Genomic DNA, 26,695 nt, shown 5'->3' with positions numbered 1-26,695 from the left:
ACCCGAGTGTTACTACATTACTGCCATCTAATGTCCGTGTTGGCACCATAGGACGTAAAACAAATGGGCACTAAACCATCGCATGACTTTTGTATCATGAGTAGAACAATTAAACCTCAGTGAATGTTCATTTTATTTTTGTTTTGCTGTCTTCAGAGAATTATTTACACTTAGTTATTAACTAAAGGTAAACAAACAAACAAAAAAAACATTCATTTAAGAAAACGCACAAGTGTTAAAAGCATTATAAGACTTGGTCATCTAGTCATTGAAGAGTATACAACAGGAATATAGCCCTAAATTTAAGTCTACACTTTGACTATTTATATGTATTTTATATCAAACATAATAAAAAATGAAATATATAAATGTAATATATAGAACGAATGATCAGCAAATGTCAACAAGAAAAGCTGTATAATTAAGGTTAAATAATTATAATCCCACTAATTGTGTGGATAATGCAGAGTAGTGGCGGGACGCTCCTGCTCCTGTTTGTGAATCAGCTCTTCTCGGCTGTGCACAGGGATTCTTTGCTATAATGTAAAATTAAGAAGAAAATAAATACTACATGCAAATGAAAGGTTGTTATTTGATGTATATATTCATACTGTGAATATATTGGGGTATTTGCCCAATTACAAACATGTCAGAAGCTTCAGATGTTTTTGTTTCCCAAAATTGGTTTGAATCATCTCAGCAGCAATTAAATCACTATAGTTTACCATTCATTGCTATGAAATATAAGCTGTTCTAATGGTAAAGCAATTTTAAGATCACTAATGTCTGATTGTTAGAGCTTTGATTAAAGTGTGTGTGTGTAGTCCTACCCCACTGGCTGGCACTGTAGGGCAGTGTGTGTGTGTGTGTGTGTAGTCCTACCCCACTGGCTGGCACTGCAGGGCAGTGTGTGTGTGTGTAGTCCTACCCCACTGGTTTGCACTGCAGGGCAGTGTGTGTGTGTGTAGTCCTACCCCACTGGCTGGCACTGCAGGGCAGTGTGTGTGTGTGTAGTCCTACCCCACTGGTTGGCACTGCAGGGCAGTGTGTGTGTGTGTAGTCCTACCCCACTGGCTGGCACTGTAGGGCAGTGTGTGTGTGTGTGTGTAGTCCTACCCCACTGGCTAGCACTGCAGGGCAGTGTGTGTGTGTGTGTGTGTGTGTGTGTGTGTGTGTGTGTAGTCCTACCCCACTGGCTGGCACTGTAGGGCAGTGTGTGTGTGTGTATGTAGTCCTACCCCACTGGCTGGCACTGCAGGGCAGTGTGTGTGCTGTCTTACCCGGCCAGCTGGCACTGCAGTCCTGCAGCACATGGGCAGTGTTCATATGGTGCCTCGTCGTCCCACAGCAGCAGCTCCAGCAGCTGGTTGGGTTGCTCATGGCACCCCTGCCCCTCCCGAGGCCGGGGCCGACACACCGGGAACAGGAACGCTACCCACAGACAACAGGAGCAGAATTCTAATGACCATGCGTTAGAACATGAGTGGTCATTACAACTCAGATATGTTCTAATGACCACATTATGGACAGTAGTAGGGGCATCTTGCCATTTTTGAGGCACACTGGATACGTCAACCAGTTTAAACAATCAAATCAGGAACTTGACCAACTTCTCCAAGGAAGTTGGATCGGTGGGATTGGAAGTCTTTTTTTTCCCTGCTGCGAATGAGAGATTCCCAACTATCCATGTGTGGTTTGTGGTTCCTGCACTGGGCCACAGGCACCCCAGACAAGAATGGGCTCTATAGCTCCACACACGGCTGGGCTGTGGTTGAAATGTGAGCATCTCGCCGGGAGAAATACTGCCACTTGGAAACAAAATGAACCTCAAATGTATCGGGCTTGAGCCTGGAATTTAAGACTGCATGGGTTTTTCGCTTTCCTCCATAGGTGATATTTTAAAGAGACAAAATTCCTCTATTTCCCTTTGGTGCGTTTAAATGACTTTTGTTTTACTCCAGAATTATTCAGTGATAAATCTTACTGCTGAAAGAGAAATCTAGTCACAGTGTATTGTACATTTGTGGTCCTGCATGGTACACCATATACCACACTAAATGTCATCCTCTGTACCTCTTAAACTCTGAGTCTTTTTTCCCACTCTAGTGTCTTCTGATTCTCACACACTGGTGCAGTACGGCTGCAGCACTGCCTGGTTCAGTTCTCCCCCAGCTGCTCCAATTCATCAGTAACCGATCGAGTTGAATGAAAGGTGTGTTGAAGAGGGGATAACACCAAATTGTGCAGGCAGACCTCTTGTAAATGGTCCCTGATAGGCTAGGAGGGCAGCTATGATTTTGGAAACTCTTGCTATTAGCCGATTAGACGCTCAGTGCGCGTGTGAGGACGGGTGCGGTGCGAAGCCGGACGCTAGCAGCCCTCCGGATGCCAGCGTCTGGCCCGTGCTGTAAGTTTTGGTGGGGTCACCTCTGTGGAAGGCACAGCAATGCTGGGAACTGCAGTCGCTCTGCTGCTGGCAGATCGTGCCCGACTGACCGGTGGTCCTGTTCAGTGCGCACAGACCCCACACGCACAGCTGCTCTCCGCAACACTCCTCGTCCTTCTCGCACTCCTGCAAACACGCAAAGGGGCCGTCAGCGCGCTGGGAGCGCAGTGTCCGAGGGGGAAATAAATCACTCACCGTGCCGGTGGTCCTGCAGGGGGCGCACTTGGACCTGCTGAGCTCGTACCGGCAGTAGTTGTCCTCCTCACAGTCTTCATCTGTCAGACACTCCTAGACATAGACATGGCACACACACACTGTAATGGTACAGATGTGTGGAAGGCCATGACCCATTATCACTTGAGAAGGATTATGACACAATGTATGAACATTTGTGTATATACTCCCTGTTTCTCTATGTGTGTGTGTTTATGCCCACAGGTCAGAAATGTTCAAGGTGGTGTTTCTCTACACAGACATGGTTCTATAATGACTCATGGTCAGAGCATGAATGTTTTTGTCCTCCAAACATCATCAACCATCTCATGTTGGCATTTGTCCATTTACCCACTGTTGCCTCTTCACAAGAGAACCAGTTTTACACAGTCATTACCAAGTTTTAACAGTGTATTAATGCTTTTGCACTTATCAGACCATCTGTAATTACTTCATCAGAAGCAGGAATGTTCTGGAACAGTTTGAATTGCTTGCATATGATTTTTATTATGCAGTTTGCAAGCTGTTACGGGGGAGGTGGCTATGAGATCAAAGCCTTGAATTCCTCCAGAATAACGGCGCCTGGACTGATGTGGTAGTCTTTTTCGAGTGAGTCATCTGGAGACAAATTCCAGCAAAGGTTCCCTGTGCATCCCAATTCCTCCTGCCTTTAACTTCAGAGTCTTCACGGTAAACTGAGCAGTGCCACATTCCTCCCCGATCCTCACCTAAAACTTTACTGATCTGGGTGGTTTAGGATTCAAAAGAGCCCCACTGAGAACTCATTAGCAGTAACAGAAATAAAATAGCCCTCTTTCAATCTTACTACAGTGTACTGCAAAGCAGGAAACATTACATGGTCAGAACAAAAAAACAAAGATTAATCAAAGTATGGGTATTTAAGCTGTTAGGTGTTGAAACACCTAAATCCTCAGTGTGATCTGACTGCACATGCACTGGGAGAATGGCCTTTCCAGAACTCTTCTTTCGGACTTCTGTCTGCTGCAGAGTGAAGGCATGCACCCACTTTGGCATCCTGGTGCGCTCAGCAGTGACACAGCTCCGCAAGCCCGGGCTTGCACACATGAGGACCTGGTGTGGGAGTTTTTCTTTTTCACTAATACCTGGTACAAAGCCTGACTTTTTACGAGGTGTCGCCACACATGGGAGCGATTACGAAGACTCTTCAATTTGCAGTGTGAAAACGCATGATCCAGCCATTACTAACCGCCTTTACGTTTAAAAACCCTTGGCAGGAGTGCAGTAGCTAAATAATGAATCATAACCCATGTGATTCATCTTCCTCAGTACTGGAAAGAGTACGCGCTCTGACAGCAGACAGTAACGAGGCAGAAGGTTTTCCATCTGTCTTTCCGCCCAGTGCCCCACAGCTCTGAGCAGCGCACACTTAGATCTCAGTGAGGAAGCGCTGTAGGTGATGACTGACAGAATGCACCAATGGACACGTCATGCATCAGCATCTATTTGGAAGAATGAACACACAGCAAATTCTCCCAGTTTTATATATATATATATATATATATATATATATATATATATATATATATATATATGAGAGAGAGAGAGAGTTGTCTGGGAAAGGGGTTTTGAAGCAGTGCACTCCAACATGACTTGATACTAACTGTCAAGAAACTAAATGCCATGAAATTAATCTAAAATATCCATTAAATAGATTTATAATTGATCTGTGGACATGGTGAATAACTGAATAACATCTTGTTTGAAAATAAAATGTACATATTTTATTACTGAAAAGCTGAAACCAAAATACACTCTCCTGATTTCACAGTTTATAATGTTTATTGTGCACTCACATGGTCCACATTGTTCCACTGGCCAGTCTGAATTAGGGTTTTGGAGATGGGGCTCCCTCCAGCATGAGCTCTGGCTTCCTTAAGAGGTCAAATCCATAAAGCAAAAAAATCAAAGCTTAACTTAAAACTAACAACGTCTTACTGGTGGCCATTATAGGAGTCTCGGCGTACATGACACTGGGACTAATATATGTGAAGAACTGTCCCTAGATGTTTAAGAAACTTCCATTAAAATCTGACAATGTGGAAATATTTCCACATTGTCAGATATGGCAAACTTTAATTACCTTCCACCTCCACCCCAACAATATATATATATATATATACACATACACATACACACATTCTCTTTAGAGGGTTCATTCGCACCTTGGCTTCTGTCCTGTTCAGAGAGTCGTATCTGGAAGGCAGACTGTGCCCATACAGAGATTTGGACGTCTCATTCTCCATCTATACGGTGTGCGTATTTGATGAACAAAGCAACAAGGCGTTAACAAAGCAGAGTTTACCAGAAACGCTGGGTTACTAGTAAACGAGGTGGAAAGTTCATTTCACTGCGCTCCTAACTACCGCTATTTAAAAGTCAGCAAACAAAGCAGAAAGTGAGAATAAGGCTGAAAAGAAAAGACAAAACAACAAAAAAAACCGCACATCCATTTGTGGCCTGGTTGCGAAATATCGCGTTTGAATGTCTTTAAAAACCCCTTTAAAATGAATCTACAAATTGTACATTTTCATATATATTTTTTTAAAGTTCCGATGTGCTCCTTCGTAAAACTCGAAGAGGCTCAGTCCGTTGTCCCACGAGCCGGTCGTCCTCCGTCCCCTACCTGATGGACAGCCTCCTGTAATTTCTGCTGGGTGTCTTCCATCAGTTCTTCGACCTCCCGGAACATTTCGTTGAGAGTTGCTTGGCCCTGAGCCGCATGCGATTCGAGGCTCCTTGTGTCTGGGGTCTCAACATGAACTCGCTGTTCTGCATTCCCAGGCGCAAAGCCTGCATACAGCCAAAGTAGCGCAAATAGCAGCATGGTTTTAGCGCAAGGGAACGTCCCGAGAATCAGACTCTATCCAGAGAGGGGGTTTTATTTGGAAATTTACGAAGGAACAAAATACCGGAAAAAGGCTTTTGGCTTCCACCACTGGGTCTAAATGCCCACTTTATTAAAGCGACAGCGTACTATTCCAGGGAAAAAAACACTTTCTGTACCATACTGAACTAAAGAGCCCAGTATTAAAACACATTCTATGGATTTTATTTTTTAAAACTTAATATAGAAATGATATAAATATCTAGTGATTCCTTGACTCACGTTTCATTAAAAAAATAAGCAATTTGTTTACAGACCTTTCTTCATATCCTTCGAAAATTCGTCATATTTCATATATTCTCATTAAAGAATTCTTCTCAGTCAACACCCCCTTTAACATTTGAACCTAGAGATCATCCGACGTCTGTCTCCTTCGTCTCCTGTAGATGGCGATAACGTACAAGCTGTACCGCAGTTATTTGCTATTATTTGCACCTGACCTAGCAGTCGGTGATGGTCGTTTTCTATTTATTGTACTTCAAAACAAATGCGTATGATTTTGTAATATTAGTTAGTAAATTAACTTAATATTTAATGTGCCAAAGGGAAAGTAATGTGAGGATAATTAGATTCACTTTGAGCAGAGGAGATGTAAGACTATAAATACAAATATATTTGTACCTTTTCTGGAATCTTAAGCTCTCTGACAAGTGGTATGCGGCAAAAAAAAAGCTCTGTGTGTGTGTGAGAGAGAGAGAGAGAGAGAGAGAGAGAGAGAGAGAGAGAGAGAGAGAGAGAGAGAGAGAGAGAGAGAGAGAGAGAGAGAGAGAGAGAGCGTGCGCGTGCGCGTGCCAGACTTTTCGAATGAGCTAAGCTTTTTCTTAAAAATAGATTTTTGGTGTCTCTCAAAAAGTATGGCCTACTCTACCGTTATATGCGGTTTAAAATTACATTTGTGCCATAATTTCATATTTTGGTTAATAAAATATCTTAATTATCTATATTCTTTCCTCATCCCTGACTTCTACGCTGTTTATAGGATACAGTCGTACTGACATCACTGAATTTCAGTACTAAGCACTCACAACAAATATAATTCCACAAACTGCAGTATTTGCCGTCCAAGTTTATGTGAACTCCTGATTGGACGTCAATACGCCGAAGCTCCGCCTCTCAATATAAAAGGTTTGCAGACGCACGCGCTCTGCTCGAAAACGTTACTAACGGCCGGCTGCAAGGGCTTCAAGCGAAACGAACATTTTAATTTGTGACATTTTCTTTAGAGAACAACAGTCTAAAAACGTTTTACGGATATAGACGACAACGGACAGGGAAAGGCACTGGATGACTACAGTTCTCCCAGAAACTGTAAGTTACAGTGGTGTTGAGTGGCTACGCTGACAGGAGTTTTGTGACGCCGCGCGCGTGTGATGCACGCGTTGGTGGAAAAAGGAAAAAAACAAAACAAAACAAAACATTGTCTCGTATCGTGGACGCGCCCTTACTTTATTATGTTTATTTGTTTCAAACAAGGATATAATCTCGAAGAAAACCTTAAACACAAACAACGCCGTAGGTATCATGTTCCCTCCGCACTCTGGTATCAAGTGCAGTGTTGAATATTTCAGCGCAACTGTCTGCACGCACGCCGGCTGGTTTCATTTTCCTTAGAAGCTTTAAACTAAATGTGTTGTTGAAAATTAAAGTCCGTTGTAAACATATCGAGGTTATCGGCACTGACAGGTGTTTTGGGGTTTATTTTCCTCGGGTTTTCACTTCATTCTCGGTTATGCTCATCAGAGACCATGTACCTGCTGTGACAATAGATTAGACTTTTTGTCATGTGTGGGCCTCGTGGTACACGATTAGATTAGTTCATTTGATCATTAGTTCATAACGATGCTTCTGAGACCACTTTAAAGTAACCTTCCTTCCGTCCCTCTCAGGACGGAGGCTACTTGTGTAATAACTGTAGCCACTGGCAAAAGTTGACAGACAGTAGGAACGTTGGAGGACCTATGGACTGAGTATTGTTCATTTTTTTAGCTGTTGTAATGATACACGGCGGATTATATTTTCATAAAATGGCATGTGCAATTAAGTCAGTGATAATTAAATCCCAACCCTGATCCAGTGACCATAGATTTATCTAGGAGTGTTCAGTATTGCAGACCATGCAGGAGGTCATGTATGATTCAAGCTCCCCAAAGAGCTAGTGTGGCCTAATACCTCCACCATCCCTGCATAATATCACATACAATTAATTATCTGCTTTCCTCATGAATTTCTGATACACTGTCTCCCATTGGCCATCAGAGTGAGACGTGTCTTATGGAGCCTGGGGCACTTCCTGGACCGTGCTGCTGTCTTATAAGGACTGTCCTGTATATCAGTGAAGGGGATGACAAAAATACACCAGCACGGTGACCTCGCTCTCGTGCACAGCAGAGCTGTGTCAGGGTTTTACTGTACCCGCTCTGAGAGCCGCATGGTGCTAATGCCAAGTGAGGGTGTTTGGCATGTGGCTGAGGGCCACAACTCGGCTTCCTCCATGGAAAGCGGTGTTCCCCTCTAGAAGATTGAGTGGCAGAACGACTGATGAATTCCTTTGCCCAGTCATTTATGAGACTCTCAGTCATGTCTGTGCAGCATGGTGGAGCAATGCAGCTGTTTACACAACGTACTGTATGTTTGCATGTAAAAGGTGCTAGTCCCTAATGCATACTACTACTTACTGAGTCTTACTGAGACGAGTGCTGTGAGAGCGATGGACTTAAAAAGGCTGAAAGGTCAGCCTGAATAATTCAACATTTTAATTAGTATTAGCTCTGCCTTGCCGTAATGAGTTGTAATATGATCGTCTTTTATGTGTGTGCATGCACACATGCAGGTGAAAAACATCAATGTTTTGTTTGTTCTAAGCATTTATCTAAAGAGTTTAATCTGAATTATTTATTATGCAAAAGTAGCTTGAATTAAGTAGTGTTGAAATACTAAACCACAAATGTTTCTATGTAGTTTAACAAGTCTGAGTTCAGATGTAGTTTAGCTGTAAAACATCTTGATCAGTCTGCAGTGCCTAAGACCACAACAGCTCTAATCTACTTTCACTGGTTTAGAAGTTCATTCATTTGGTTACAGCATAACAGAAAGACCTAAACCAAGAGTAAGCAAATATTGATTTTCCACTGTTTGGATATATTCTTGGTAAGAATTACAGACACAGGAAGTTCCATTAATGTTGCTTATCATTTTAACATTGGATGTGTAATCAGTAGGGAAACAATGTCAGGTTAGGTAATATGGGCCAGGCTGACACTTGGAGGGGGATTTACTGTCTAGAACAAGTCATCTGTTGAAGTATAGCTCTTGGTGCCAGTTCTCAAATTCTGGATTCACAGAGCAGGATCTAGTTGATGCATTTTTAAATCTGAAAATTCCTCTGCTCAGAGAGATAGTCTGTTTACCAAAAGCCTTCCTTTGTGCAGTGTCAGGACCTTGGCCCTGCCCTCCTGTAGGCCAGCAGATTGGATCACACCCTTCTGGAACATGAAATATGACACCTGTCTATTCTGAGCTGAGAGACCATCTGAAAGCTCCAGGAAAAGCTGGACTTGTAGAAACTGAGGGCAGTGCTAACATGCTTAAGGCTAATTTACACTTGCAGTAACTAATTGCCATACAAAACAATGGCAGGATCCCAGGGCTACTTTAGAATATACTAGTAGAGGGTACGGTAAATGTTGATGGTGGTGCTGTTTGTTATTAAAAAACCGAACCTACTGACAGCAGGGGTTCCATATTGTAATCACTTTACTTTTTATCTTAAGTCATTTCGCCTTGATTTCCACGCTACAGCATCAGATGTTAAGATCTGAAAATCTCCTTGAAACTTCAGTATGAACAGATAACAAGGCATGATGCAAATCACTGGCCAGCCCCAGGAGACTGACACAGTAATGGTCATGTGCAGGCTGGGTCAGCGTACCTGTGCTTCCAGCCCCAGCCCCTCCTCTAAACACCAGGAAGCTCTTCATCATGCTTCCTGTGTGGAGGCATAGGGAGGTGCAGATCGGTCACTGATGTCTGGGTGAAGGAAATCTCTGGGTGTTGTCCAGCTGACTGTCACCAGATCTCAGCAGAGTGTGGTACCCCAGAGATGTCATTATGGGCAGTTACGGGTGTAAACATGACCTACATCCCCCTGCCTCATTAAGCCTAACGTATGAGATGGCCTGTCGTTGCATGTGCAAAGCAGCCATTATTAAGATTAGAGGGACCGACTGCCACTGTGAGCAGTTCTGAAAAGCAGAGGTGGCTCATTTGCCTTCTGCTCTGCTGTCATGGACGAGTCTGCTTCAGCTCTGATAAACGGCCTGCAAAGTTTCCATTTGTAATCTTGACATTCTGTGGTTTTAGACAACGGAATCTCTAAACAGAATGTTTGACTTTGAACTGTTAACCTCTGGTGTATGCCCTGCTACATAATCCATAGCATTGGAAGTCAGTCCTTATATGCTTGCAGCCTGGCTACTTTTTCACATTTCTATAAAAACTATGCTAAAATGCCGTGTGTTATAGAGGTGTGTTGGTGCATGGGAGGCAGTGGTGTCTGAAATGCTGAAGTGAGTTGACATGGCTCTCAGTAAAGATGACCATGTTGAAGATGATTTATTGAAGTAAAGCCAGGTGACGTGTCTGGAGTAACATGCAGGGAGTATTGGTGGGCCTGCAGGCTCCCAGCTTTGGATCTCGCTGTTTTGCTGAGGTGCTCCTGGAACAGTGTTCAGATGCTCATCAGCATTCCTCCTTTTATGCTGGCAGGACTTTCTGTTTTCCTCTTTCTCTCTCTCTCTCTCTCCTCTCTTTCTCCCTGTCTCTCTCCCTTGGCCTGTCTCTCTCTCTCCTCCCCCCCTTCCCATTCTCGGCATCTGTGCACACTGCATTTTTTTGCGCAGTTATGCAGGGCTTCAAATGGCTGCCTCTTCTGAAGCACTGCTCTGGACCAGGGCTTTTCAACAGTACTATGACCTTCAGTCCTGAAACCTTCGAACAAGCAGATGTATTTTCATAATATTGCACTGACATAACTGAATCTTTTAATTATTTTCAGAATTCTTTTCTATATCCTTCATTAATGCAAACCACATTCTTTGCAAAAAAAAAAAATTTTGTTTGCTTGTTTCTTTGTTTGAAGTAGTTCTTACATGATGTGTACTACTCCTGGGGTCTACTTCTCTCTGTTACCAGCAGTCTAGGCTAAGGTAATATATCCCTTTCCCTTAGACAGTAGTAGATCTGTGCAAGATATTCTCAGGTTACATTTTTTAAAAATCCTCTACAGTATACATTTCACTTCAGGCAACTCTTCCAACCCACACGTACCACGTCTCAAAGCAAACAAAGTATAGCTTCCCTAACAAGCAGCACACACCTTTGCCTGCTCTGCAGATGCACTCCAGGCTTGTGTTGGGTTGTTCTTCAGCTGGGCGCCCTTATTCCTGTGTAGTGGATCTACAGGCCTGGCTGTGTCTGTGCTCGTACTCTTGGTGCATTAAGTGCCACATTAGATGCTGACTGGACTGTGTAGTGTGCACTGACTTTGACAGTGAGCCCTAAAGGCCCATGCTGGCACATAATACAGTTCAGGAAGGGCTGAGGGTGAAGGAACTGCCTGGCTGGTGACTGGAGTGGTTAAGGGGAATTAAGCCACAGTTCACTTCTCAATAGCATGGGCATTATCAGGGAGATATGTACAGCAACACGCAGGAGGCAAGGCCCCAGTACCTTCTGGACAATGAAGTGTATGGTGCTCTAAAACAGAGAGCTAGTAACTTAAAATCATACTCAAACAGTTCATCTTATGCATCAGAAACAGTTGCTGAGCAAATTATTACTGAATTTAGATGTTATTGACTGTCAATGGTCTGCTAATAATGACGTTATATGTTTCTTAAGCACAGCAATATCTTTCAGCAAAGGGTGAAGAGAGGCTGTGGTCTTGCCCAGTGATGTCTGCTGATTTGGACACTGTCTAACTGCTTTAGACGGTGCTACACTGCATGTGTTGATGTTTGAGTAAATATAGGCAGGAGTGCATTTCCATTCTGGGCATCTGTGGCCGTGTGTTCCTGGCCCCTCTGTGAAGGCAAATGCAAGGGGGTTAGATTAGGTTGAAATTATGATTATGCACACACACACACACACACAGCGACAGTGAGTGAGAGATATAAAGTTTGAGTCAGTGCAACAGTGTGTGTCCCATAATAGGGAGAAGTTGTCTGTATATTGCACTATTGACTTCTGTATGCCATATCAGTGCGACGTGCCAGTCCAACACCCTTAGGAGCAATAGAGCAGCAAATTGTGGGACTACTGAAAAGCTTTGAGTCTCTGGTTGCCGTCACACTCATCCTCCCTTACACACCCATCTACATGAGTCGTGTGTGTGGGATTCTGTTTCAGACTAAGCCAGCCAGAGCCCAGGTGGGCATGTAGCACATGGCTGCTTCTGACCCAGGCTTGAAGCATATTTCCTTTTAAGAAAACCTCAAAAAAATATGGAACAATTTCTAATTGGGCTAATTGGGAACTTGAAATTTCTTTGACCAACATGTGTTTGACAGACCTCTGTGTATGTGGAAGAAATGCTTTTGTTTGACTTCACATTCTTTTGTGGTTATATGGGCCAAGCCATTCTCTGATTCCTGATTGTAATTTCTCTTTTCTTTGATTTGTCTGTCCTGCTCTGCACTGTGTGCAGTGATCCTATGAAAAGCTTCGTGTCCCCGTGTTGATGCGACTGGATCTGATGAAGAAATGCTGCCTGTGACCCATTAAGGATGCTTGTTAAATGTGCTGTGAGAAATCTAGAGCAGTCCTGGCATGCTTTAGCCCCAACGTCAAGTACTTTGTGAATGTGAAATAATTATTTCGAGCCTTGACAAGAGAGTTTTCTGGTTAGTCGTGTTTGTCAGACAAGTCTGTTAGCTCTACTTAAGTGATGCAAGTCAAATCCAAAGCAGAGGATTTGATATAGGACAATGGCAGGCCCGACCTGTCTTCCGTATGAGAGTAGTTACATCTGTGTGGGGTCGTCACATCTGTACTGGGCCATGTTACATGCATTTCTGGATACCATAACTCAGGGATTTTTTTGTCTTGTCAGTTGTTTCTTGAATATTTGTTGCATCATTAGCTCATAGCTGAGAGAGCTAAAAAAAAAAAAGATCTGGAATTCATTCTAGTGCAGAATTTATAAACTATTCCTGTTGTCTCTCACCTGCCAGTGGGAAAGCAGGTTGTCATAAGACTGAATAAAGCGGAACTGAAGAACTAAAACCAATTAAATATTTAGTTCAGAGTTAAGGACTAAGAACACAATGGTGGACTGAATCGCAAGCAACCAAGCATACTGAAGACCTCGCTAGTGGAAGAATGCTTTAAGATTTATGGAGATAAATATTAACCAGTACTAAAGTGAGTTGTATTAACCAATACTAAAGTGAGGTTTTTTTTTTGTTTGTTTGTTTGGGGTTTTGGGGGGGGGTTGGGGGTTGGGGCAAAAAATTAGTAGGCTCTTGACAGGCCAAGACCTGAATTGAAGCTGAATTTCACATACAAGACTAAAGGCAAAAAGTCCTGAAATTAACAGGAATTGAGATCACCTCCCTGGTGTTGTAGATTCAATACTGAAACCAGTCACTGATTGCAAAGTATTTGCAGTCAAGTACTAAATAATGACAAGATTATGATTTTTTGCCAATTCTGGAACACTGAAATAGAGATACTTTGTATTTCAAAAGAGCTGTTGTCTGGAGCACCGATTATTTCTATGTTTATCCTATAATCATTGCTCATTTCAAGTCCAGTTCGCTGGTTGGTACAGAGACAAAACAACAATTGTGCTGCAGTACAGAGAAAAAGAACGAAAATTTAATCACAGTTCACATACCCGTGAAGAATACTGTATGTAGGACATTGGAAAATAAGCATCATGATAACGTTTATATTTCCATAGACCTTTAGAAAGTGGTTATTGTGCTCCTTTCCACAGATCCAGAGATTAAAGTGCACCTTAAACTATGAGCAAAAAAGCCAAAACATAATTTAGACTTGTTGACTGGTGTTCTCCTGTGTTTTGGAAGTGATTGAAACAGCCACTTTAAGATGCATTTGCTACAGGTATTGGCCCAGAATGCCTGGTGAGGTGGCGTGTTCCTGGTGACTGAGCCCCGCTGCACCTTGGGTGGGAGCGTGGCTGGGAGGAGTGATGGGGGAGACGGAGGACGAGCGCGGCTCCCAGGCCAACCAGCTCTTCGAGATCTTCGTGCAGGCCTCCACATGTAAGGGCACCCTCCAGGCCTTCAGCGTGCTGTGCAGGCAGCTGGACCTGCTCCCGGCCCACCACCCAGGTTTCTACAGCAGCCTCAAAGCAGCCATCACCTCCTGGAAGGCCAAGGCGCTGTGGACCAAACTGGACAAAAGAGCCAACCACAAGGAATACAAGAAAGGCAAAGCGTGTGCTGACATCAGGGTACGTGTCTACAGAAATAACTGGTCATTTAAAGTGCTGATTATTTATTTATTTAACTTTAGATGTAATTTATTACTCAGGCACTTTCACATATAGGTGGAACATATAGTGTAACGGAATCATTTCATAAGAAAAAACAGAAACAAGACTGTTTGCATTCCTGTCATTATCAAAGTGTGTAGTCTGCACCAGCTCCTTTGCCTTGAAAACAATTGCTACTCTGTAATCTGATCTGATTTGAGGCCAGGATGAGCCTTGACATGTAGAAATACATTTTAAAATATCGTTAGCCCCGTACCCTCGTGGCTGCATGTCCTGCATGTATACAATGAGACGCCTGTACTGTAATCTGACCTCATCACCTGATCACTCCGACCTCATCACAGGTTCTCTGATCATAACAACTTCCTTCAAAATGGTGAGGTTTTGACAGAGCACATGGTCTACGTATTTAGTGCAGTTAATGGAATCTGCATTGTGCTTGGTACTGTCCCTGCACAGAATGATGTGGGAAATGCAGTACATCTCCATCAGAAATAGCTACAGTGGACATTAGCCTTATTTCATCCATTCCACTTCCCTCTCAAAACTGTGTTCTGAGGGAGTCTTTATGTACTGCTCAGTCATGTCTCTGTCGTAACTAGCTCATTTGTGCCTTAACCTCAGCTGATAAGAGACCTGAGCGAATCTCTTAACATCAATGTTATGAAATTCATTGGATTTAAGTTACATTTCTCACTGAAGCCAAATAAGAAGTCATTTCCATGTCTTCTTTTGTTAATCAGATTAGTTTGAGTGATTTAATCATATTATTGTGTTTTGTCCCTCCATTTCTCTTTTATGGATATAAAGGAAGTAGACATGAGTGCAATTCTCAGAACAGTGGAATAATTTATTGGCACAGGAAATGACCTTGGAGCACGTCAAAGGTCAAGGGTCTGGTGTGAGATTCAGTGGCTTTAAACAGGCCTCACAGTAGATCATTAAGAGTATTTTTAGCCAGGGTATTTCACTAGGAATTTCAACAAGACTTGTAAGACTGGAACATGGTTAATAACAGCTAAATAATTGCTTGAAACAACAAATGTTAAGTAATAACAAGGCTGTTGGATTACGTTTTCCGTAGTTACTAATATGCCATGATTACACACAAATATCTTACTAAGAATCTTTTATCTGCTATCCCTTTAAAGAAGGATAACCATGTGCCTTGCCTTGTCCTAAAACATTAACCTATTGCATGTATATTTACCTATGGCTCTATGCAGATAGCCCATTTAGAGCTTTGATGAGACAGCACAGGCTGTGATGATGAGGAAATATGGGAAATGATGGTGGTAAGACCATACTCATTTAGTTGTAGTTTGCTTTTAAGACATAAGAATGTTGACTCTCTGCCATGGTGCCAGTCATATGATCCAGTCAATGCATCATTTCTTTCAAGGCACACTACTTATAATGAGGTTCTAGACCTTCAATACAGCATTTTCTGATTAATTGAGATTTCTCACTCATTGTCATTTTCCCAGAAAGCTGCATAAGCCTTATAAGTGTTGATTAACCCTTTTCCTCTCCTTGTATACTGTATTTTTGAGTGCTGACCTGCAGTAACTCACCAAGGGCTTGCTTGTTAGATGTTCCTACTGGTGTAGGGAAAACCATAATCTGTACAATACAGGGCTACTCCAGCTCATTATGGGAAAGCACTTGTAGAGAATAAAAGAAGTTTGTATGACCTTTGAAATTAACATGATGATAAAAGAGGCATGATCTGCTTTTTCTGTCTATGGTAAAGAAAATTAGTTACTGTGTGTACATTTAGACAGAACTGCTAAAAACAGAGGAACAAGAAGATGGCCTGTTATGTTTTTAAAATAAAACTGTAATTGTGACAGGATTGTCTTACCCAAGAGTCTTAATTGACTCAATCGCTGAGATTCTGTGGGGTTCTTTTGGTGTTTGTGACTTTGTGGCCTTGAAAGACTTTGGTAAGGAGTTAATGGGATGTCATAAAGGAAGGAAACCTCAGCCTGGCTGCAGCTTCAGAGATCCACATGGCTGACTTGTATCACTCTACAGTAAGGTGATGAAGCTTTAAAGAGGTGCTTTATAGTACAAGGTGAACTTTCTTTTCGGCAGTCTGTCGAGTGGCTTTTAATGTGTAACTTTGTCTTAATTACTTGTTGTCTTTAGGATTATGCATGTCATTTATTGGATGCCTCTCTTTATACAAACATTTCCACAGTATTTTCTCTGTACTTTAATACCTGAATGACCATGTGCTTCTTTCTGCTTGTTTATCAGTGGATTATACTAGTTTAGTATTGAGCTCATATATTGTACTCATGTATTGTATGTGCTCATGTGTTGTACCTGTAGGTGAGAATTCTTTAAGAAATGGTTGTTGTTAAGCGCTTTTGTGATTTTCTGAGGGTATATCATTTGTCTCTGCTTAGGTTACATGCCTTGTTAAGTACAAGACATCACTGTAAGGAGGTTTCACCAAATGTCAGCTTCCTGTTCCTTTTTAGTCATTTACATTTCACTGTTCCCAAATTCTTGGCTCGGTTTTTTTTTTTTACAGCTTCTGCAATACCTGGTGGTCCCCCAGGCCTGAGAAAGCTTAACCCTAATCCCTTATCCTGGCTGTGTGGTCCAGGGTAGGAGAGGCTCTGTAAGCCCTTCTCTACTAAAGCGCCCGTGTCAATGCTGTCCAGCCTGGAGAGAAGCAGACATCCAGCACGTGTGCCCAGTGCATTGAAGGAAACTCCCCTGGGCATCAGGCCGTTACAGCGATACAGACGCAGACCACAGTCTTGGCTTTGATACCTTCCATCCCACATCAAGCTGCCATTCTGAGATATGCAACAGCTTAGTGAAAAGGAGAAAATGTTTTTGGCTGTGTAGTGGCTTGGTACAGTGTTATTGTAGATGGTGATTCACTTACATGCTTCCTTGTGCATGGTGAGGTTCACAAGACATGTCTTTTCCAAGCTTAAGTTGTAGCTGTGCATGCGGTGAGCACTGTCAGCACATGCTAGCCAACTACTGACAGGTCCCGCCTGTCAGAAGCAGAGGCTACTCACCTGTCTAGATATAAATGCAGAGTAGGTCAAAGTCAAGACCTATTAACAAACATAGTCAAACAAGCAACACAAATAAAGAGTGTTCAAACATCACTGGACCACTGTCTTTACAAGAGGCTTTTTGTTTTTTCAAAAATTGGACTCGTTTGACCCTTTGAACCTTTTGCTGTGTCAAGTAAAGGTAAACATCAGTTATGACAGTAGCTGTGACTCATGCCTTTATCATACAAAAGTGTCCTGATCAGATAATCCAAACCAAATCCGTGATGTTAGCACAGCTGTTAGTGCTGTATGAAGCCACGTCTCTTATCTGTGAATGCCAGATCAGACTGTTAGAACATCGCATGCGGCCATCACAGCCCAGTAAAAGCCTCCATGCAAGACGTAATCCAGTCGAGAGGCGTTTGTGTGAAACCCTGTGTTTTAGATTTACCTGGATTAATAATACTGATGATAAACTTGATACTGACTAATTTAAAGAATTAGTTGGCTAGTGTTTCTGCAGAGTGTGCACAAAGATCATTCCAAAGTTGACCGTACCCATTCAGTTTGAGATTAACATACATAATCAGCTGTGTTATTACCACACACACACACACAGCTCACATTAATCTGGCACAAAGTCCTTGGCTCACCTGTGCTAAAACATGCTTATAAATGAGTTTATGTAATTTCAGTCCTCATTCATCTTATTTGTTTGTGTGTGTGCGTGGTTTTATTTACAGTGCATTTTGCAATATACACCTTCTTTTCCCCCAAATATCCACACTTGCATTGAAGGAACTCCCAACCTCCAACTAATATTTAAAATCCCACAAAACTAAAATGATAAATACCTTCATTCCCTGCATTACTCACTACTATTTCACTAATCACTTGTAGTGTAGTGAAGAATTATTTTGGCACATTATATTTTGTAATTGTGCCTGTGTGACAATTTGCATATTTATCAAGCACAAAACATACAATTATTCTTTCATGCACTCATCCACTGGTCTGGTCTTCATTCATTAGTTCATTCATTGTTTTTTTTGTTTTCCCACAGTGTCTGGTAATTGGTGCAGGTCCTTGTGGACTGCGTACTGCCATAGAACTGGCCCTGCTCGGAGCCAAGGTGGTGGTGATTGAGAAGAGAGACACTTTTTCCAGGAACAATGTCCTCCATCTTTGGCCTTACACCATCCATGACCTCAGAAACCTGGGAGCCAAGAAGTTCTATGGCAAATTCTGTGCAGGAGCCATAGACCATATCAGTAAGTACAAGTTTTTTGGGGCTAGATAGCCCATTTCTGTAGATATAAGGAACAAAAAGTCTGCTACAGATTACTGCTACAGATCATTTTCAGAGAAACAAAAGCTCTTTGCTCTCTTTCTCTTTGCTCTCTTTCTCCTTTCGCCTTGCTCCTAAATCCATTATTAACATATTATCATAAGCCATGTATAGTAATCTTCCAGAATCATATAATTATGCGTACAAAAATAACTCTGTAATAGTTTGTGGAGTATATGAACAAGACTCCCACTGTTCATGCTGTATGTCTCTCTACTTCAGTTTCTATATTTTATTCTGTCTGTTTGTTGGTTAAAATTCCTTCATCTCTCACTGAGGCTCAGCCAAGAAATCCTTTTCCTGCACGTTGTGCTTTCTACTCTATTATCTGTGCGGTGATGAAACCAGGTTGCCAATGGCAAAGGAGATGTGAAACGCTGCAGGCAATAATGCAAATGTTTCTGCTCTGTCTCTCTCTCTCTCTCTCTCTCTCTCTCTCTGCACATCCATGTCTAATAATCAGTCAGCAGAGATATCCACACACACCTCAGCATGCTTAGTGCCTAGATAGGACCTTTCTCTTACTGAATTTCCCATGTCTCTCTAACTTGAGCACAGGACTGCTGTGAGATGGAGTTGGTATTTATTTATTGTTTGTTGCTGTCGCGTGGTCAGGTATTCGTCAGCTGCAGCTGATCTTGCTAAAGGTGTGTCTCATCCTGGGGGTGGAGGTGCACGTCAATGTAGAATTCCTCAAACTCCAGGAGCCCACTGAGGAACAAGACAACCATGGTGAGCAGATCAGAACTATTTCCTTCAGTGTCTCCATCTTCTATTAAATCACATTCTAAGCTTCAGTTAATAAGCGCTTAATTGCAAGCTTTGTGCTGTAGTCAGTGACGGCTGTTAGGTCAAATTTGAACTCACTAAACCATTGTGCTCAGATTTGGTGGCCTTTAAATTTGAATCTGATTTCCATGCTGTGGTCACCATGCTCAAGCATTTGCATTACGTTTTAAATGTATGGCATTTAGCTGACGCTTTTATCCAAAACGACTCACAATTATACAACGCATGAGTACAACTTGAGCAATTGAGTGTTAAGGGCCTTGCTCAGGGGCCCAACAGCGACAAATTGATAGTTCTGGGGCTTGAACTGGCAACCTTCCAATTACAAGTCAAGTACCTTAACCACTGAACTACCGCTACGATACAAGGTTGAGGTAGATCAGTGGTGCCCATGTCCGACACTTCGAATCCTAATCTAACACACCTGAACCAGGTCATCACATCCTTCAGTAGCGTCTTAATATTAGAGCCAGGTGTGCTATAGTAGGCTTGGAACTGAACGTGGTGGAGCACCAGGACTAGCCTTGCACACCCCTGCCTTACACGGATCAAGCTGATTAACCTTGATGCATTGCTCTCTGAGGAGGTCTCGGAGTTCTTCTCAGACCTTCTCACACATTGTAAAGGCTTCCCTGGTGGCCCACTGAAATTATCTACACGCTACCACAGTCCATGACATCAAGCTCTGCTTTCTTCATACTCCATCATGGAAAAGACAGAGTGCTCCTAACAGACAGATTTCATATATAGCTGGTAATCATTACCGTATGCCATTTTGTGGAAGCTACACCAGTGCACACACAGCAGCGTGGTTGGAAAATGACATCACAGACCAAAGACAGGAATCACGCAGTATAGGATTTAAGTAATGTTTGAATAAGGGACATGCAACCAATACCTTCATTTGCTCTCTGTTTTACTAGTTACTATAATAAAAAGCAGGTAAAATATACCAATACTCAGTACCTTACCTCAGCTTTCCCAAGTTTTTTTTTTAACAAAACAGTAAGTATGCACAGATTTAATTGAATTGCTGGCTGTTCTAAAGTGTGGCTTTTTTATTTTAGCTGACAAGGTCACTATAGTGAAGGTGTGCGACAGTACGGCAGCTCTGCATTATGTTTGCCGTGGCAACAATGGTTGTATCTTTGAGTTGTTCTTTAGTTGATGTTCTCTTGACAGTGGTGAACATGGTGAGAAGGCTTCCATTGCTCTTTGATGTCATTGCCACTCTCCGCTGGCACACTGTCCTCTTGATAAGATACTGTTGTCTATCTATAGATTGTGGGCCGTCAAGTTCTGTACAGCACTTCATTAGCTTTGTAGCCACATTACAGGACCGACCCGCAGAATGCTGAGCCCATAGTTTCCATTGCATTACCGAACTGACCAGCAATCTGATGCTGCAGTGTTAATAACGAGTGTGATGCGTGTTTGCTTTGGGTTTTCCTATGCTGTCTTTTTCCATGTGCTGTAGATGTGACTAGTGTAACATTAATATGAAAGGGTCTTTTTATGTCAGTGATTGAACACCACTTTTGTATGGGTCACTTTTATTACCCCTTTACATGTTTGAAACATCATGGACATATCTTTGGAAACTTGTACTGCACTGCTTTCATATATGTATATATTTCTGTGTGTGTGTGTGTGTGTGTGTGTGTGTGTGTGTGTGTGTGTGTGTGTGTGTGTGTGTGTGTGTGTGTGTGCGCGCGCACGTGTGTGTGTGTGTGTGTGTGTGTGTGTGTGTGTGTGTGTGCACTTATGTTAAAGGTCATGGATGGAGAGCAGAAATTAGTCCTCCTGGTCAGCCCATCGCCAACTATGAGTTTGATGTTCTAATCGGATCGGACGGACGAAGAAGCACTCTAGATGGTGAAGTATCCATGTTCCTCATACATTGTTTCTGGCCGGGGAACAGCCCAGGAGCCTGCTATCTGGGTCAACTCGTGTACATGTCACGGAAATAGATCAATGTATTTGTAGAAGTTCACATTTCAACCTAGAACCTATTCTTACTGTTCTCAGGGGCATTAACCCAATGTAATTAGAAACACAGGAAGTGGCTCTTTGGTAAAAGAACTGGTCTCAGCAATATGTACAGAAGCTTTATTTAAGGACGTTCCTAAATAAGCAAAACCCTCCCATTCCAAATGTGTATTTCCTCCTAGACTAAAAATGGATATAGGCACAGATGAGTTTCCTGCCTGCGGAGTATTCCAGGCTATTTAAATTATGTTCCGGGAAGTAGGAAATGTGACACGATGCACATCAAGATTTCAGGATTTGCTTGGGAGGAATTTTCTCTAGGATTTTTTCTAGGATTAAGCTGTCAAGATTAAGGCCCGTCATATCACAGTATGTTGGCCCTGGGGCCGTTTGTTAGCTCAGGAATGTTAAATGACTCTTATGGAAATCTGAGCGGGGGCCCTCCGATCTTCACTGTGCACTGTGGGCCAAAACGAATGTGCTCAGAGCAGCGGAAAGTCCTGAATGAGCCGCAGAGGCAAAAACAGAAGTTATCTGGACAGACTCGTGTAGACATCATCCATTAGATACACTTCTGTGATAGTATCATGGCTGTCCTTCATTTTATCCAAAGTTTTACCTAAAGTGTAGTTTCCAATGGGTGTTTGGTGACTGTAACTGAGCAGGGTGATTAGTTTGCTCATCCTAATTGCAGCTTTCAGTCTCCCACTCAGGAAAGAAGGATGATATACCAACCTACTGTCTCATACTCTTACCTCAAATCCTAAATAAAAACCCTAGCCTGGCCCACGTGTGACTATCCATGCCCCGCTCAGCCCTGTGTGTGCTGGCCAGTGTTAGCATGACATGCTGGAGTGATACTGCCACCTCTTCTGCTGACACAGATAGGCCTGGACAACTTTCACTGGCATTCTTCTTATTCAGGGACAACTTGTTTGTCCACCACCAGGCCATGTCCACATAGAGACACCAAGATCCCAGTGTTGAATAATTCAACTCTGAGCTTCATTATGTTATATATAATACACCGTGACACAGCTACCTGTCTGATATGTGCCCTGTTTAAATTTTAGCAGTGATAGTAGCCTGGAGTAATAATGCTATATTCATTTTAAACTTTTCATATATTTCAGCTCAAAGTGTTTTTTAACTGCAGTCACAGGTTAAAACACAATTAGTTTCATCATTCACTTTACAATTGGTTGGTGTGTGTTGGTTGTTGTCAGTGCCGGTGACACTGGGGCATTACTGGCCTCCTTCACCATAGTCTCACTTCATTATGTACATACTAATCTTAACTAATAACAGCACACCTGTTTCCCGATCTTTTAACGCTCTGTTACTGTTTCACTGACAGTTAATACAAAAATACATTGACATGAATGATTGATTGAAATGTTCTAAAGAAACAAATAACCATATCAGATCTAGTAACATTAATATTCTTTATTTAAAAATGTCTAAAGGAAAAACAAAAAAATTTTAAAACTGTTTAGAAACGTTGAAAAACAGCTTGCTAAAAGCCCTATTCTTTTTTTTTCTTCAATGATGATGATGATGATGGTGGTGGCGATGATTATTATTATTATTATTGACCCCAGGCTTTAGGAGGAAGGAGTTCCGAGGCAAACTGGCCATTGCTATCACAGCCAACTTTGTGAACCGCAACACGACAGCGGAGGCCAAGGTGGAGGAGATCAGTGGAGTGGCCTTCATCTTCAACCAGAAGTTCTTCCTGGAGCTCAAGGAGGAAACAGGTGAGCTCTCATCCTTCAGAAGAGATGGTTTTCACTCCTGCTCTTTCACAGATCCCAGCCCTCAGGGACCCTAGTCAGTCCACAGTTTGTCATATTCCAGTTCCCAGCACACCTGGACCATGCATCCATGGTACTTAACTGTTTGATTCAGGAGGTAGGTAGCCGGGAATCACTTGGCCTGTTGAAGTATTTTTCTGTGATCAGTTCTCCATCGGAGTGTTATTCTAGGTCCATTCCTTTTAAAGGTGTTTTTCTAGTTTCTGTTCTCTGTCGAGGTGGTGTTCTGGGGTCATATCTCTGTCAAGGTGGTGTAGCATTTTCAAAGTGCATTAATTATTGCCTTATACAATGAGGACAATTGTGATTGTGGAACCCTGCTTCAAGTCATGCTGATTAGATTTCTGTGGATTATTTAAATCTGTATCGGTGCTTGAATTGTGCTTATTTGTTATTATCTGCCTTCTGTGACGTGAAGTCTACAGGTCCGAGTCTCTGAATGCAGCTTGTTTCTTCTTGTTGTGAAGTGGTTGCTTGTGTTTAAATTAATCTTTTAGGTGAAGTTGGTCAGCAAAGCTTGCAGTAAGTAGCTTGTTACAGCAGTACTGACGCCAAGTGGTGATTAGATGGACATTCTCAGCTCTGAAGTAGAAAGTATAAGTCTAGATGACCGAATTCTAACCAGGTTATGAGGGTGTATTTACACTGTGGGTTTACATAATTTACCCACATGAAAATGATTAACTGCTTGGTGTGTGTGTGTGCGTTTGCTTAGCCAATTCACATTTCCCTGTCATCAATCATACATTTCGACCCCTGACATAAGCATAAACATGTGGAGATGATAAACAGGGGGCTGTTGTTTTTACAGGGATCGATTTGGAGAACATTGTGTATTACAAGGACAACACGCACTATTTTGTTATGACTGCAAAGAAGCAGAGCTTGCTTGACAAGGGTGTCATCATCCATGTGAGTCACGGCCTTCCTTTACCCTCACGCTGCGTTCGCATGCTCCGGCCAGTGGCTTTGGGCATTGTGTGTGTGTGTGTGAGTGCCCATCCATGTCTGTCTGTTTGGGGTTCGTATATCCATTAGCACTTAATGGTAATGATAGCTACCGCCACGTTTAATTTCTCTCCCCTCAGAGAGACATCATTCACTACACTTGTGTGCATGTGTAAATGTAGCCACAGCTCTGCAAGATAATTTGCTCTCTGAAAGGATTATGGCTGATGAAAGAATTTCACTGTTAAAGGTAACACACCACTACTGTAGAGCGTAGAGTGAAGCACTCAGCTGCTGACATTAGGTCTGGTGGGTAAAGATCAGGAGAGGTGTGTGTGTGTGTGGGGGGGGGGGTAATAACATAGCTGAGTATGTTAATTGTGTGTAAAGTGCTCAACTACTAATCACTGCCAATTTGCCACTGTTGGGCCCCTGGGCAAGGTCCTTAACCCTCAACTGCTCAAACTGTTATCAGTTAAATGTAAGTTTCTTTGGATAAAAGCATCTTCTAAAATGCCGTAAATGCACAGTAAAGCTGACTGTGATGATCAGAGTAACAGTGATCACTCCCAAAGCTTTTCAATGAAATTCATAAAGGGAAGTTTGATACTTTTATATCTAGGCTTTTTACCTACAGCAGACCTCCTGATTAAATAATATTCTTTTACCATTGGTCACACTTTAGCACCAGACAGTGTAAATACTTTAACTGAAATTGAACAGTATGGAACATAACTTTATGGTGTAACAAGGAGGTTAAGCAGGATGCGGGGATCAGTCACAGAAAACTGAAACATACATTTATTTGAACATACGACATGGAACAAGTAGCATGCAAGCTAACAGGGTTAAACATCGACAACAATGACACGTAAACGATATACTTTTATACACGTAATCTAAATGACACAACGATGAGCAGGTGTGGAACACAGGGACAAAACCCACACACACTCACACACACACATACACACGCACGCACGCACATAAACACACACGCGCGCACACACAACACACGCGCACACACACACACGCGCACGCACACACACACACACACACACAAACAACACACGCGCGCACACACACACACACACACACACACACACACACACACAGGGAGAGGTTTGGGGGGAGGGGCCGTATTGTGACATATGGATGTTTAATCCCAATATCATATGCCTTCAGCTGAAGCAATTATCTCTCTGTTTGTCCTGTGTGGCAGGACTACATCGAGACTGAGCGTCTCCTACACACCGACAACGTCAATCAGGAGGCACTGCTCTCATACGCCCGCGAGGCGGCCGACTTCGGAACCAACTACCAGCTGCCCTCGCTGGACTATGCCATCAACCACTACAGCCAGCCCGACGTGGCCATGTTTGACTTCACCTGCATGTATGCGTCAGAGAACGCAGCGCTCATCAGACAGAAGAGCGGCCGCCAGCTGCTGGTGGCCCTGGTCGGAGACAGTCTGCTAGAGGTGCGGGTCCTTTCACATCCTCGACGCAGAGCCTGCGTAGACAGGACACACACTGTCTGATGCTCATTTCCACAACATCACAAGTTACCCAGCACAAGGTTCAAAAATATGTAGTTGACTTTTCTGCATAAGAGAAGTGAAAGTGCTGTGCCGTGTGTCCCACAGCCGTTCTGGCCCATGGGGACAGGATGTGCCCGAGGTTTCCTGGCTGCGTTTGACACGGCATGGATGGTGAAAGGGTGGGCTCAGGGCAAAGCCCCCCTGGAACTACTTTCTGAGAGGTCAAAAGCCCCCCCCCCACACACACACACACACACACACCTCATTACCAACTGATGCTTTGACTGTGCCTCTGGTGTAGAACAGTTTGTGCCTCTGAATTCTTAGCTTCTTAGATTCGAGGAAAGGATTGTTCTAAACATGATAAATGTTTCAGGTTTTTTTTATGGGTTTCTGTTGTTTTCTTTTTAGTCCCTACAGGAAAAGAAATAAGATGTAAGGTGTCAGCATTTAAATGTTTTATGGTAGTTTAAATATTTATAATAAGTAGAAACACAAGGCTTTCTCACAACAGCAGTGATCTGACCTGTTAGCCTCTTAAATACTTATAGTTCATTAACCTCTTGGCTAAGTTCTCTGACCACTGTAGTAACTCTGTTTCAGTCATAGTTTGGATTAATGGAGTGGACTGTCTTGTTTAATCCATAGAGAGAGCATCTACAGACTGTTGCCTCAAACCACAGCTGAGAACATCACCAAGAACTTCGATCAGTATACCATAGATCCAGCAACACGCTACCCCAACCTCAACTCCAGCTGTGTTCGCCCACAGCAGGTAAGGCCTGCTTTTATACATTTATACACACCTTTCAGCTTAACACAGTGGTTTTCAAGCGTTTTCCCCCTCAAAAGGTCTCAATCGTATCTGTCCATCCCATGAATCATCTTCTTGTACCACTGTCAATTCAGGTTCGGCATCTGTACATTAATGGTGAGCAGACGTCTGTTTCCCTGGAGCACGGGGGCCCTAGCCATAGGTCTGTCAGTACCTCCAGAAAAGGTGAGTCTCAGCATTTATATTTATATACACTCTGTTAGATGAGTCAGCAGGTGCTTCCTTGGATTCTTTTCGTCCTTGATTTAGCTCCAGAAACACTGGATGACATTTTGAATGGGGTGTACTAATTGTGCGTTGCTG

The 26,695-nt window shown here is 42.7% G+C and overlaps 2 protein-coding genes across 18 annotated transcripts in view; one reads left to right on the top strand and one right to left on the bottom strand.

The window, feature by feature from the left end:
• Positions 1-115: 115 nt before the first annotated feature.
• dkk3b (dickkopf WNT signaling pathway inhibitor 3b) lies at positions 116-5,620 on the bottom strand. Its single transcript, XM_027018253.3, has 7 exons — positions 5,325-5,620; positions 4,864-4,944; positions 4,495-4,572; positions 2,642-2,734; positions 2,428-2,572; positions 1,281-1,431; positions 116-536 (listed from the first exon to the last, which is right to left on the bottom strand). The coding sequence occupies exons 1-7, from the start codon at positions 5,523-5,525 to the stop codon at positions 503-505; spliced, it is 783 nt and encodes a 260-aa protein (XP_026874054.3). The 5' UTR covers positions 5,526-5,620; the 3' UTR covers positions 116-502.
• A 1,093-nt stretch (positions 5,621-6,713) lies between these two features.
• Positions 6,714-26,695, top strand: part of mical2b (microtubule associated monooxygenase, calponin and LIM domain containing 2b) — a 54,638-nt gene continuing 34,656 nt past the window's right edge. For 6 of the 17 annotated variants that reach the window (XM_081699480.1, XM_035532088.2, XM_035532087.2 and 3 more), the window contains exons 1-11: positions 6,723-6,893; positions 13,710-14,061; positions 18,193-18,400; positions 19,093-19,209; positions 21,040-21,141; positions 22,857-23,012; positions 23,881-23,981; positions 25,240-25,497; positions 25,663-25,778; positions 26,206-26,332; positions 26,467-26,557. In XM_081699480.1, coding sequence (XP_081555606.1) covers positions 13,798-14,061; positions 18,193-18,400; positions 19,093-19,209; positions 21,040-21,141; positions 22,857-23,012; positions 23,881-23,981; positions 25,240-25,497; positions 25,663-25,778; positions 26,206-26,332; positions 26,467-26,557 — 1,540 coding nt within the window. In that variant the 5' untranslated portion in view covers positions 6,723-6,893; positions 13,710-13,797. Of the gene's footprint in view, positions 6,894-13,709; positions 14,062-18,192; positions 18,401-19,092; positions 19,210-21,039; positions 21,142-22,856; positions 23,013-23,880; positions 23,982-25,239; positions 25,498-25,662; positions 25,779-26,205; positions 26,333-26,466; positions 26,558-26,695 lie in introns of all 17 variants that reach the window. The other 11 variants (XM_035532093.2, XM_035532091.2, XM_081699483.1 and 8 more) reach the window with 5 other exon arrangements.

Source organism: Electrophorus electricus, chromosome 16, assembly GCF_041902795.1.
Source record: "Electrophorus electricus isolate QZ-2024a chromosome 16, ASM4190279v1, whole genome shotgun sequence".
Taxonomy (NCBI): domain Eukaryota; kingdom Metazoa; phylum Chordata; class Actinopteri; order Gymnotiformes; family Gymnotidae; genus Electrophorus; species Electrophorus electricus.
Note: the sequence above shows the minus strand (reverse complement) of the source record. Positions and strands in the feature narration are given on the sequence as shown.